General features: G+C 40.5%; 1 protein-coding gene across 1 annotated transcript; it reads right to left on the bottom strand.

Moving 5' to 3' along the window:
* Positions 1 to 201: 201 nt before the first annotated feature.
* Positions 202 to 13,905, bottom strand: TCTN3 (tectonic family member 3; the record flags this gene model as incomplete). Its single annotated transcript, XM_009699809.1, has 12 exons — positions 202 to 423; positions 3,856 to 3,993; positions 4,764 to 4,929; positions 5,523 to 5,620; positions 5,879 to 5,974; positions 7,036 to 7,161; positions 7,263 to 7,337; positions 7,734 to 7,769; positions 9,345 to 9,463; positions 9,533 to 9,641; positions 9,966 to 10,096; positions 13,784 to 13,905. Coding segments are annotated over 12 exons (1,438 nt in total), but the record flags the coding sequence as incomplete, so codon positions are not given.
* Positions 13,906 to 14,209: the final 304 nt, after the last annotated feature.

Raw genomic sequence — 14,209 nt, 5'->3', positions numbered from 1 at the left:
CAGATGGTGAGTATGGAGAATAGGGCATGAGAGGACACAGGAGAGAAGCTAGTCATGTGGCTTAATCCAAGAACAGAAGGCACATAGGTATCATAGGCACAGGATAAGAACCTGACAAGAAAAGTCTATGATCTGGATCATATTCTGAATGTATCAATTCACTTAGCAAACTTTAAGTACAGGCTCCGTCTACTTGACTTTTCAAAAGTAGAGAATACTAGACAGTATTAGAATCAACAAAAAACCGATAGCCAGATCACCTCTGTAACTTCTTTCCAAATTCAGTGCCACCTTGAATGGGAAAAAGATGTCAAATGGGAGCTTCCAGTGCATTTGGGGCTGGCCTCGTGGAGGTTCTGGCCATTCTGTCATGTCAGTGAAGGTAACGACAGTTGTCAAAGGTACTGTGCTCGTGCTTAGGAACTGTAACAAGGAGGAAACCACAAAGAGTTTAGCAAGCTTAATACAAAAGACACTTCCCTCCACGATTTGCTATGGATACCCACTGTAGATGACTGGTAAGCAAGATGTCTTTAGGACAGTAAGAGTTAAGTGTTCCAGATACTTTTTTTTTTTTTTTTAGTGGAGTAACTCCTCTTTCCCAAAATTGATACTTGTCAGGTAAATTGAGGGCACAGGTCTCAGGAAAGAGCAGCAAGCAGCTACTGTGCATTGTATCTTACAAATCTCCAGAATGGAAGCAGTGACTCAAGCTCTGCTACAGTAAGCCACCTATTCAGAGGAAAGACATATCAGCTAGTTGGTAATAAGAACAGAAGAAAAGCTAGCTTTCTTTTTTATAAAATTACATATTTTATGTAAGATAAGATCACCTGGCCCTTTGGACAGGTGATTGCTGCTAGAAACAGACAGGACTGACACAAGATTTGATCCTTTCAATAATATATCAATAAAATAAAGCAGGGACCCAATACAACAATTAATTTATTTCTCCGATTTTAGGATATTGTTTCAGAAAGGAGACAGATTTGTAGGTCAGTTGGTAAAGATGGAACAGGGGACTGAACTTCTAAGGCCTCAGTTCCCTTCTGTTTCAACAGAGTGCTGCAAGACAACCAATACACTCGCTCTTTGAGCTGTGTGGAGTTTCATGGCTAGCTTGGGCTGATTAAAGACCATGCTGCTGCCAAAACAGCAACCTCATTCCCTGTCCTGGCTTCCCAGCTCTGCACGCCAGCCTCAACAGAGGGAATCTACTGGCAGGAGACCGTCTGTGCTTGCACTGGTTTAGGCCAATCTGTGAAACCACCACCTCATTCACTTCCCTGGAAACAATTTGGAAGACTGCCTTTAGAGCAAAGTTGTGCAGGAAGCATTTGAAAAAGCTCCAAGACAGAATTTATGACTCTTGAGAGAAAAGTACTGAGACTCTGTTGCGGAATTTTTGTGGTACCTCTCAAGGCAATTTAAAAACACTTTTCTGCTTAAATCTAAAAGAAAAATATAATGAAAAATGCATTGGGCAGAGTCCTACTGCAACACATGGTTCTACATGGAGTCTGCAAACATGCGTCACAAGCAGATTTCTTATATTCACTTGCACCAGCACCAATCCCGAGAGTGTCGGCATGAGGCACCTCAGCCTGGCTGTGGGTCCATCCCCCAGCCCAGCTCTGCTGCCCAAAGGTGGCCCCTGAGCGTTCCCATTCCAGGACGGCTACAAGACAATGCTGAGGCTGTTTCTTATCACCAAGGGAAACTTCACTCCCTCCCAAGAAGTCTGTCTCTGGCTCCCTGCTTCCAGCCAGTTTAACCCCTTCTTGCAGTTGGGCCTTCTTGCCCTCCGTGCCAGATCATTCCTGGGTCAAAAATTGCCCCTGCTGAGCAGTTAAAATTAGAATATCCATCAGGAGTGAAGGAGAAATAAGTTCTATCAATGAGTTAACACACTGTAGGCATAATCACCTTAGTCAACAAAAAGCCTCAAAATGATTCTGGCTTTGCGTCTGGACCTTCAAAGTCTGCCTTAAAATTAGAGAGATTAGTGGGGAAAAAAGCCCATGCATAACCCCTCCTCAACAGCTGGGAGAAGGCAGCCACGAGCAACTTCCAGCATGCTCCTGTATAGCTCTACATCATTTGAGACTGTCTTGTATTTTCAGGACATCCGAATACAACTGTGACTAGATATTGTGGGTGGGTGTAGAGAACGGGATGTCTTTGCCAGGTTCTGTATTTTCTGGTCAATCACTAAGGCAACTCTCCAGTGACGGTGTGGTCTAAAGGAAAAGGTTTTCTCTAAAGAATGGATAGTCCTCGGATAGAGAATCTGTAGGTTAAAACTGTGAAGTGACATAATTTAAGAGTAAAGCAATATACAGCATGCGTTGGTGATCTCACTGGTATGCTTACAAATGGCTGCAATTCTGCTGGGTATGGTACTGACTAGTACCTTTACTAAAATGTCTTTACTAGCAACTCTAATTTGTGGATTGCCACTGATGAAGTTGGTACTGATTTTACTGGTGTGGTTTTTTCTTGCTACCAGAAACTTGCTTTCTTATAATTTGCTTTGCAGTATACCTTACAGCTCTAAAGTAATTAGCATCAGTTGCTCAAGCAGATGAAATCTGAATCTCATAGTTGTTGGCTAATCCTTACTAAGGGATATGCACCCTGCACTCTTCTTAAGAATGCAAGTCTCCCTCCGCAGGCAGTTTTGTTAATGAGGCCATGTAAGAGCTCAGATTTAGAAAATATCTTCGTGGGACGGGGGTGTCAGTTTGCCTCAGAGCAACATGTTTTACAAGGTGAACATTTTCCTGTCACGTTCTTTTCATGTATGTTGCAAGAAGGGAGGATAAAGAGGTCCCATGAGACACATCCAAACAAGTGAAGTAAAGTCTCATTTAGACTGAGTCTGAAGTTCAAAGAGTAGTAACAGATCAGGCAGACACTTGCCATGTCACGCCTCACTGCCATGAGAATACCATGGGCAGGTGTCAGCTGCTCCCCCTAAAGCCCTTGCAGAGAAGTATAAGCCTTGAAATACACGGGCTGCCCAAAAGACTTTGTGATGTCAGGAATCCAGCCTTGCACCAAAATGGGACCCACTGACACAGGCTTGAAAAAGACTATTCCTTCTCCTTTGTGGACTTGTTAGCTCCAAGATGCAAGTACCCGTGCTGCAGAAGTCATGACATCATAGAGTAGTTTGGGTTGGAAGGGACCTTCAAAGGCCATCCAGTCCAACCCCTCTGCAATGAGCAAGGGACATCTTAGACTAGATCATGTTGTTCAGAGCCCCATCCAACCTGACCTTGAAAGTTTCCATCATGTAATCTTCTCTTAGAAACCTGCTTTCTGCCTTGCAGCTTTCCCCCTAATTCTTCAAATCTGCTGCCATCAGCATTAGCCTCTTCCTCAGCTACCTGTTGATGATTTCAAAACCCCTAGAGGAACAGAAATATATTCTTGCGCAGATTATCAGCACGCTGTGGAGTCTGTGAAATGTAAGTAAACTCAAATTCCATATCAAGAGAGATAACTACATAAACATGTAGTTATTGAATGTTTATAACTACAACTTTATACTGAGCATAATTAAAAGTTTAGAGTTTGAGTCTTTAAGTGGCAGCAGGTGGTTTGGTTTGGAAAGAAGGTACCTTTTCCAGTTGTACAACTGATTGAGGACAGTACTGATAAGACCATAAAACCACCTTCCTCTATGGAGCTGCTGAATACAAACTCTTGCCATTGAAGCCAGACCACTGCCAAAGTTCAGTAAATCTCAACTCAGTAATACCAAGACCATTTGATTCCTTGGTTCTTAAATAACCTGTGAATCCCATTTAATTACCTCTGTGTGTGAGGGAGGGGTTTTAAGTTCCATACCTGCAGGGGGTGACACTGATAAAAGTACCGTGCACCCAGTATTTGAGCTTGTGGGTTGGACAGGAGGCCCACTTTAGCCCACAGTATCTGTATCTCCAGGGTCACAGGAACCATGCAACAGGAAGTGCAATTCACAGCCTGAAAATAAAATATACCCCAAACATCTTAATATAGTATTTTAAAGGTGAAAAAGGACCATTATGGTCAGTATCTAATATGTTGGCTAGCATAGGTCACAGAACCTGAATCAGTCACTTCAGACTAACCTCTTAACTTCTGGTCAAGTCACCCACCCATTTTAGAGCTATATCCATCTCACTGTCATCTCATTTCCAAACAGAATTTGTCTCAGCTCTACCACTTGGTTTTTGCATTCTATTAGGCCATCTGACAGATTAATAATTATTAAAATAGAATTTCCCTCCTCTGTAAGTACTTGGATGGCAAACTTTTACCCTTATTAGGAAATATATAAATATCCCTAGAAACTGGAAAATCAGGAAGGATGATAATAATAAAAATATCAAATTAATAGGAAGTAACCAGGTAGTATTAGTTCCAGAAGGCTGTCAGAAAACTAGGTAATACAACACTGGATTCAGTATTAAACTTTTTTTTGCCCATTTAAATAGCAGGAACAGGGTTCAAGAGATATTAAATGTCAGGGTTTGTTTTTTGTTGGGGTGTTGTTTGGTTTTTTTTCAGTAAGTATCCTAATAATATAAACCATAACAAGAATGACTGCTTACAGGCATTAAGACCCCTGAGAGTCAGTGGATCATCACACAAAGAAAGTAAGCCTATATGAACAAGCTGGTCCTTTTTTTCTCATGCCCACACTTCCCCAAGGCAATACAAAGATACGAAAGGAAAAATACACACAGCTGGTGTTTTTGCATTCATATTACCTGCACACTGCAGTTATGAATCAGAATAGTTGTCCACTCTTCTGCCTGGGTTGAATGAGCACCGCCAGTTGCAGCAAGATCCTCTGCTCTGTTCATCCCCTGAAGAGCCTTGTATAACTTCTGCTGGATGTAACTACAGTTACTTTCTTCCAGTATTGGGGATAGGCTGGAAATGAGAAAATAACAGCTTTGACAAAGTGATTTCCAGGACAGAAAAAAAATGCTATCAACATCCTTCCTTCGTAACAAGTATTTCTTCCGCTCCTGTAATGAGTCAGCAGAATCATTACGTAAGTATTGGTATTAAATGGATGCAGTTTCCATCCTCTCTGGAATAAGAAGGGAGAAGAACATGGCAGGGTAACACATGATAAGGAAAACTGACAGCTCTTTAGTCATCTTATCACATCAGTGGTCATATACCTCCCCTGTCACCTAAAAGAATGATCCAAATCATCAAAACAATCACTTTTTAAGGTTCCATTATAATTTACTACTCAAATACAAACTCTACTCTTGCGCTAGACGTGTTGCCAGACTACAGCCTCAAAATGTCCCAGAAGACCTTCACGATGTTCAGATTGTTCTACAAGTCCACCATCTCTCTGACATTCAAGTCTCCTTAGGAGTATGTGAAAGATCCGTAGAGACCCATTGGTGACCTCCGGGAAGCAGTGCGTGAGAGACTATGGAAAGGCATGCTAAATGAGTCCACACCTTCCAAATGTGTCAGGAAGGGTGACTGCAGTGTGTCGTTACCTGAGCTTGCAGCCTGTCCTCATATTTCTCCCAAATTGTACTGTGTGTCTGAGGAACCGTGAGCAACTTCCATCATCTTCGCTCCGTAAAATGCTCATCTGACAGACTGCATGTCAAGAAGCCAAAGAAAAGCATAAACAGACAATATAGGACACCCAACCTGTATTTAACAATCCTCTCACCCCACATTCCTCTTTATCCCTATCGCAGGACTACAATTCAGTCATGACCAAAAGGCCTGCTGATGGCTGCAACGTAATACTGAGGTATACCCTCACAGGTAAAGTCCAGATAGTAGAGTACCAGAAGTCAATAAACCCAGTGATAAATAAAACTTGATAGCAGAAAAAGGATACATGCTGCATGGCTCCACTGTTTGCAATCAACAGTGGTGCTCCAGTGATATAGCCAGGGTTTCCACTTCTACGCAACGTATGAGAAAGAGTCCTGGTCTACAAAGAGGCAAAAGGAAGAAAGAAAGGAAGAGGAAAACACGAGCACCAATGAGATCCATTCATCTCAGAAGATCAAATTCACATTCTGAAAAATGTAAGCGTAAGCCATTTTTTTAATGATTGAATATTATGCACTACTAAAAGCACCATTATTTGTTTCCAAATCCTCTTTCTTACCTGGCAAGTTCTTCTGCAGTCCAGGAAGTAAAAAACTAAATGTCAGTACCCTGAAATGTGGATACTACCAGGACAGTTCTTGAGACAATCAATTCCTATTGCTCAGCATTTGTCTCTAAAGAAGTGAACGTATCAGTCTGGACAATTCTACAGATGATCTGCAGGACAAACCCTGCCTTGACCCCGATTCTGAGTGGCAGATTCCACTTCTAAATTGTTTTATGGGGAGAGCCTCTGGGGATAACTTCAGCAAGGTTGCACTGCGCACTTATCAACCCCTGAGGTCACCGTTTATCACACTTTACATTGCCTCTACGGGACAAGGTTTATATGAGCTTCAACACATACTAGTATTTCCCAGATTTCCACTCCCTCCAAAGTAACTCTTTTTTCCCCACTGCGCAGGCAAAGTTAAATACCTGGAATAAATTTAGCAGCCTTGTTCACAAACACTGAATACATCATATACAGGACCAGCTCCAACCCTTTTCTTCACAAGACCATGCTGGTGACCCTCATCTCATCCTCTCCTCTTCTCCTCCCCCCCCCCCCCCCCCCCCCCCCCCCCCCGCAAAAAAAAACCCAAACCAAATCAAAACAACAGCAAAAAATAGTCAGATAAAAATAATCAGCCCCTTCAAATTTGTGCAGTGCAAGACTGCATGCTTACACTGAGCCTGAATTTTTCTACTAACATGGTTTACTTGAGACCAGAGCAGTGTCCCCTCCTTCCCTCGACCACCAGCTGTGTCCCAGGGTTCTGATACTATCATGTCACAGTGACACTACTCTAATCTTTTCACATCTCATCTGTACAAAACTGGGTCACAAACTATAGACTACAAACTTGGTACAAGCCCAGGGAGGATGGGGCCACTGACCCAGAAGTGCAAAGTGAAGTGCTGCTGCAGAGAGGATCCTGAGTTCCCAGAGATGTCGCTCACTTTGAACCAGACAGAAACACTCTGAATCCCACGTGTGCCACTGAATTCTATCTCATAGATCACCTGAAAGTCCAATTCAGAAAAGAATCAGAGACAGTGTCAGGTAATAGGGCAATGACTTTAAGCTAGTGTTCAGCTGCCCAAAGGAAAAAAGATTCAGATACCTCAGAAACAGCATTGATACATGTGTTGTCTTTCATGTGGGGAGATCCAGGTGGTGCGACTGCACTGACCTTTACCTGAAGACAGCAAGCATATTAACAATTAGCAATTGTTTAAAAGGAATGTGCGTTTTTCTTTCCCACTGCTCTTCCATCCAATTCAGATTTACCTTCCTGCTGTAGCTGTGATCTGTGGACACCTCACCCTGCTCCAGATGCCCATTTTTTTCTAAGAAAACAAGCTACCTCCCTGACTTCAGCCCTATCTATGCCCATTCATTTAAATGTGCATCTTTCCTTATATCTGTATTTTTTTCTATAATGTCACACTTTTGTCCAAAAAATCTTGTCTCAGACACAGAACATTCCCATTCTGCCAAATTCCCAACCCATGTGCATTATTATGAATGCCTAAGATTCCAGATCGTTTTATTTCAAAAGCAGAAATTATTTTCATTGGCAATAGAGACTGACCTTCATGGACTGCACAATGGTGTCATTAATTGGGACCTGGGGAAAACAAACAAACCAACATACAACACCAAAAAACCAACTGGTTTTCTGGGTTTGCAAGTGCCTAAAGTCATGAAACCATCACTAAATAGAGCCTACATATTATACTGACAAAAACTGGTTTGTTTATTTCAAGGTGCAAAACTTGTCAAGTTGTGATCTAGAAATCACAGACATAATCCACAGAAAGCATTTTTAGAACATCAGAAGACAAATTTTATTCTTGGCCCTGCTAATGACCTGCAGAATGCAGACCCTTTAAAATATCAGCATCTTTGATCCATTCCTGGAGCTCCCCTTTCTGGAATCAAGTAGTTACTTCAGCTTCCATTTAAGGAAAAATTAAATTGTGGTCACAGTGACAAAGAAAGCCCTGAAAACATGAGTTAAATTTGATCAATAGAAGACGCTCTACTACGGTTATGTAGATCTACGGTTTGTAGAGCAACAAAGCTGGTAAAGGGCCTGGAGAAAAAGCCTTACAAGGAGCGGCTGAGGGAGCTGGGGTTGTTTAGTCTGGAGAAAAGGAGGCTGAGGGGAGACCTGATCTACAACTACCTGAAAGGAGGGTGTAGCGAGGTGCGGGGTGGTCTCTTCTCCCCGGTAACTAGCGATAGGACAAGAGGAAACAGTCTCAAGTTGCGCCAGGGGAGGTTCAAGCTGGACATTAGAAAGAACTTCTTCACTGTTAGAGTTGTTAAGCATTGGAACGGGCTCCCCAGGGAGGTGGTGGAGTCACCATCCCTGGAGGTGTTCAAAAAACGTTTAGATGTGGCGCTTCAAGACATGGTTTAGTGGGTTTAGCGGGCATGGTGGCATCGGGTATAGGGTTGGACTTGATGATCTTTGAGGTCTCTTCCAACCATAATGATTCTATGATTCTATGATTCTAGATTTCCAATATAAAGGTAAACTAAGTCATTAGCCTTAATAAGGTGTTAATATTTACACTGCTGTTTTCTCTTGCAACACCAGAGAAACTGTAGAAGGCAAAAGGTGATATTTCCATATTAACATTCAGTAAGATCAGCATGATGAACCCAGAACAATAAATCAGTTATTTTGAAATTATTTTCAGGATAAATAATGGAGAAATTGATATGGAATTCAATCTATGAATGTAAATAAAGCTACTATTGATAACTGGCCTTCGGTATGATTTTAGAGATAACATATTGTGTAAATAAAATCCTTATTCTTTACTAAGAACATGCATTGTTTGGTTGATCAAGTTGATGGAACAGATAGAAATACTTTGATAAACAGTCTGTTTAAAATGTGAGGGAGTTGTAGTTAAACCATTAAAACTATGAAGTATTGATGAAATACCTGTTAAATGCATTAAGAATTTGCTAATAACTGAAATTCATTGGAAAATAGTTTGAATTGAGGGATTATCACCAATCATGACATTTTTAACAGGATTTCCAGCAAGAAGGCCTTAACAACCGGGAGATCAGGGATGACATACCAGGTGACCTTTAGTTTTCCAGTTAGCTGAAATTGCAACGGAAAGCAATGCAAAGTCAAGCAAGTAAGATGTTGAGCAAAAGGAAGAAATATGACATGCACCTTTAGCACACTGAAGTCACGGTAGTAGGAGGCAGCATCTAGGGCAGGGTCAGTAATGCAGCTCTTGCTCAAGTTGGCAAAAATTCGAGTACAGCTTGTGCTTTTACTGTCCAGGAAGCCTGAGTTAAGACATGACAACAGATAAAACAGAAGCAAACCACCTAAGAAATTCTTCCCCCTTTACTAACCAGCAGGATTTCCATCAACACAAAGTCCACTGGCTCCCATTTTTACTGGCTGTCTAAGCATACTCAGTATAGATGATGAATCAAAGTAGATTAGGATTGGATCACCAGCCTGAAAAGACAATTTGGAGAAATCATAAAGCGACTGTGGAATAGCGAGGTCAAGCACAAGGTGAAGACATCATCAGGGCACAGAGGCAAATTTATATTTCTCCTTAGTGTATACCCAGTTTTGTCTAAAGTGTTGTCCAAACTTTTAAATACAAGAAAACTAATCAGAAACTTTTTACACAATAAGGAATGAAAAGAACTGAGAGATAATATGGATTATAGGTAGAAAAATAAGAATCTTTCAATCTGTTCTCATTAGATCTCATTACAGACAGCTTTAGTAAAAGTGCATCTGCAAACCGATTGCTGTTTTCTTTCAACTCACCCGGTAAAAGGCAGAGGATGATGGCTGGACTTGTGACGGTGCTAAGAAAGAGTATCTGCCGTACTTCTCTGAGAACTTAAAAAAATCAGATTCTTTGATATCCTGTGGCTGTTGGAAATAGTTCAGCTTTGCTAAAGGTTGAAAAGAGAAAAAAAAATCTGCCAATATCAAATTACTATAAAAGATAGATCTAAGAAAAAGTAAATATTGTGCCAAAACTTTTAAAAAGAACAACTTCAGTAATTATGAGCTAGATAGTGCCTTATATTAATCGATCCATAGTAACACTGCTAACAGGCTAATACGAGCTATGAACAGGATCATCTCATGAGTACTAGTTTGTACTGTTTCATGACAAACAGGTGTTAATACACAAATGTGATTTTCCAAAAAGCATGAAAACTGCTTAGGATAACTATCTTAATATGTGCTTTAATTTCTGAAAGATGCCCAAATTAGATACACATGGCATTTTAATGACAAAACACTACCAATATGTGAGTTCACTAAAAGAAACATTAAATGGATTCAAAATAATTGAGGTTGGTAAAACTCGAAGTAAGTATGAATAGAGAATAGGCATCCTAAAAAACCCCAGACTTTCTATTGTATCTCACAGTGAGGCCCTCCTGACTCAGTGGTATTCAGTATGGTTACAATGTTATAATGTACTAAATTGTTAACTTTAGTAACTGCTAAAATACTAAGTCATAAAATGGCAAATTATTAAGGACATACTATGTAAACTCATCCTAATGGACTTGTTCAAACAATAAGCTTTTTAATGCATCCAAATAAAACATCTTACAAGGTTCGAGGACTACAGATCATACTGACAACAGGAGTGAGTGGCAGTATCCTCGATTCTGGTAGTACCAAAAAAAAAAACCACCAACCCCAAACCCAAAACTTAAGCTCTCAGTGTAATTCTGCTGTTTGAGGGCAGAGCAGATGCTCAGATGTACAGAGCAGCAAGCAGAAATAAAAACTTTTTTATATCCAAATAGAGCATTAGTCAAGCAGCCAACTGAATCTTTTAAGGAGATAAAGGCCGAAGAAGTATTAAGCTCCTACAAGGTTCACAAAAATAGGTGCACAGAGCAGCTTTCTTATTATTTACTTGAGGGTATAATCATTAGACTGAAAAAGAAAACATTGGTAGTTGTGCTACTCACAACCATTTCTTTTCTTTGGAATGCAGTTCTTTATGTACTCTTCTATTACTAAAGCTGAATACTTGCTAAGGCAGATTAACAACATTACATAATGCAAAATATACCTGCAAGCTGGAAGAAAAGGCCATCTTCAGCAAAACTTGAGATATTCAAACTGCTTAAGTTTTCAGAGAAAAGACATATATAACTTGTTCATAGCGTAGTTTGTTCAAGAATGTATGCTAGCTACGAAAAGCTATTCAATCTTGTAGAAAAAAGCAAAAAAGAATTTCAGACAATTTGTCTGAAACCAGACAAACTTTAAAAAAAATGAAACAAAACAAACAAAACAGGAGTCAGGCTCGTGAATAATGATTCTTGTAACTTTAAAATGCACTCATGTTGGCTCTTGCACTGATTTAGAAGCGGAAATAGCAGCAATATTCTCCTAACACTTGGAAAGACTAATGACAAAGTTGTTATCTTGAGGAGCTAGTATGTGAAACAGGAATGCTTTCAAATATACTTTAAGTGTGTTGAAAATATCCAGTATTTCCAACTGTCCCTGAGAACTGATCTCTTCCTCTTAATGAATTAATTGTCAGCTGGATCAGCAAGACTGCCTGACTCCAGCCAGCTACATGATGATTAGACAGAAGGAACTGTCAGGGATATGGTGAGCAGTCACACTCCTCCATTTAGTTCAATATAGTCTAAAATCAGCTTAAGACATATGCGAAACTCCACCCTTAGCACAAAGACAGTGAAAAAGCAGTATTGGGAAAAACTGCAAAAGGAAGAACGGGCCACAGAGGGCACAAAAGAAAGAGAAGATTGGGTGCGATGAGCTGTGAAGGTTAGAGGAATGCCAGAGTTGTGAACAGCTGTCAGATGGAGAACAACAGTACGAAAGAGCAGAAAAATAAAGCAATTGAAGGATGGCAATAGTCAGAAAAATAGGCAAGAAAGATGACTGGGTGAAGCAAAGGATGTTTTACACTTCAGGAAAGTCAGCTGAAATAGAGTACTGCAATCAAGAAAGAACGAGGACAGTCATTTAAAGAGCCATTAGTGACCAAGCAGAGGAAGAAGAAAAACCTGCATATTTTAAGAGTATCATAAAGGAGTATTAGTAAAGCTTGAACACTTCTCTGGTATCTGCTAGCAATGGTTTCAATAAGGTGAAGTCAACTTGTGCATCATAATCTCTTTGTTACTGGCCAGGATAATTTATTAGGTTCAGAGCCTGTTCCCACTTGCCCTTTTCCAGGAGGCCCTCTGCAGCAGGCTTGCTTACATTTCCGGCAGCGGTAGCTCACATCACCATCCATCCTGGAAAGGCCTCTTCCACAATCAGTTGATGAGAACATGTGTTTCTATATTTCCTTGCGGGAGAAGGCGATATTTCCCAGAGGGGAGAAGGCTATTTCTACCAGAAAACTTCATCATCTTTCAGGTGATCCCAAATAAAGTCTTTCCCAGATGTTCTTCCAACAAGAAGCACAAAAGGAAAAGGCCATGTGAGCAGTGAATTCTGTTGTTCCCAGGTGCGCTACCCCTAATATACACATGCAATTAAATGTCTAGGGCTTGTTCAGTGGGCCTAATCATGTGATAGATATGGGGCCCAAATATTAAATGGCCAGAAAATACCTGATGCCATCAATCTGGACACAGATGATGCTTCCTTTGGATGACATTATCAATTCAGAATCCTTCTAATCCTATTTTTAAGACACTATGGGTGGTGTGGGAAAAGGATAAAATGTAGCTACTTTCAAGTTATAGGCTGGAATACTCAGGAGCCTGATGGCACTTTCAGCTGTGGTTGAACCCTCATCGAAATTCATCTTTACTCGGAGACCTCTGAAAATTGGAATGGGTGAAGTTCTAGCACTACTACCTATCATACTATGTACTATGAGGCTCTCATTGTTTCTTTGCTGTTGCCTGTATGCAAAACGTTCAGGCAACGTCTGTGAAGAGCTGAAAGCAGGACTAGATAATTGGAAGCTAACTCTGTTTTGACTAGTTGTTGCACCAGTTAACCTCCTGAGCCCCTTCCAACCTAAAATGCTCTATGATTTAGGTCAGAAGTAGATGGGATTGGAGGTCAAAACTCCCAGGCAAAAGACTGAAAAAGAGAAAATGTTAAGTGTTTCAGTGTGAGACTCTAGTGAATTGCAATGAATGCCAGAGCGCTAGATATCAAATCAGTCAAATGAAGTACAACGTGGAAAGCAGACAAGGTGAAAAGTGTTAATGGCATACCCTGTGAGGGTATACGATTACTAGAGAAAAATCATTGCCAGCAGAGAAAAAGTATGAAATTAAGCATATGAAATAAAGAATCCAAGAGGATTCTTTATGATAAGAAATCACTTTCTGAAAAGGATAATAGTGGTATATTTCAAACATCAACCCTTATTTGCCGCTCTAAGTGTAGCAAATTAAGTAAGTTATAGAAGCAATTGATACAGGCTGATTTGTGTTTGGCCAGAGACCCTACCCTTAAACTGAACAGAATGATTTTTTTGTTTGTTTGTCTTTGGTGATTGGACCCTGATTCACTATGGTCTCTCTGGAACTGTAACAGTCCAAATAATTAGTAACCATCATAACACGCAGGTTTAAAAAAAATGTGCGGAAAGAAAGGTTACTTACAGTCATCCAGCTGCACGCAGAACAGCAGATCACGTCCACCAGGGACAGCAACAATATCAGTAGGATAAGGGGTGTTACTTCTGAACATGAGTGATTTTTCCACACACACTTGACTGACAGATCTGCAAAGACAAGACTCCCTCCCCCCCAGCAAACTGTTAGAGGCTATTCTTGCATAATTTCATATTTTACATTGCTAAATGCCAGCAACAGAACACAGTATTACTTTTCAGCAGCTTACAGGAGTTATCGTACAATTTGCATTGATAATCAATTACAGAAAGCCTCTCTCATCATTGTAGTCACTGTGTGTATACTCTCTACTTGTATATTCAGAAATCACTCTGAGAGTCCCTGGAACAAAAAGCGGCAAAGAAACTCAGTGTCTGTGTATTACGGCTCCCCCCGGTCCTCCTTACAACTGCA

Source organism: Cariama cristata, unplaced genomic scaffold (genome assembly GCF_000690535.1).
Source record: "Cariama cristata isolate BGI_N322 unplaced genomic scaffold, ASM69053v1 scaffold44844, whole genome shotgun sequence".
Lineage (NCBI taxonomy): Eukaryota > Metazoa > Chordata > Aves > Cariamiformes > Cariamidae > Cariama > Cariama cristata.
This window is presented reverse-complemented; position numbering and strand designations above follow the sequence as displayed.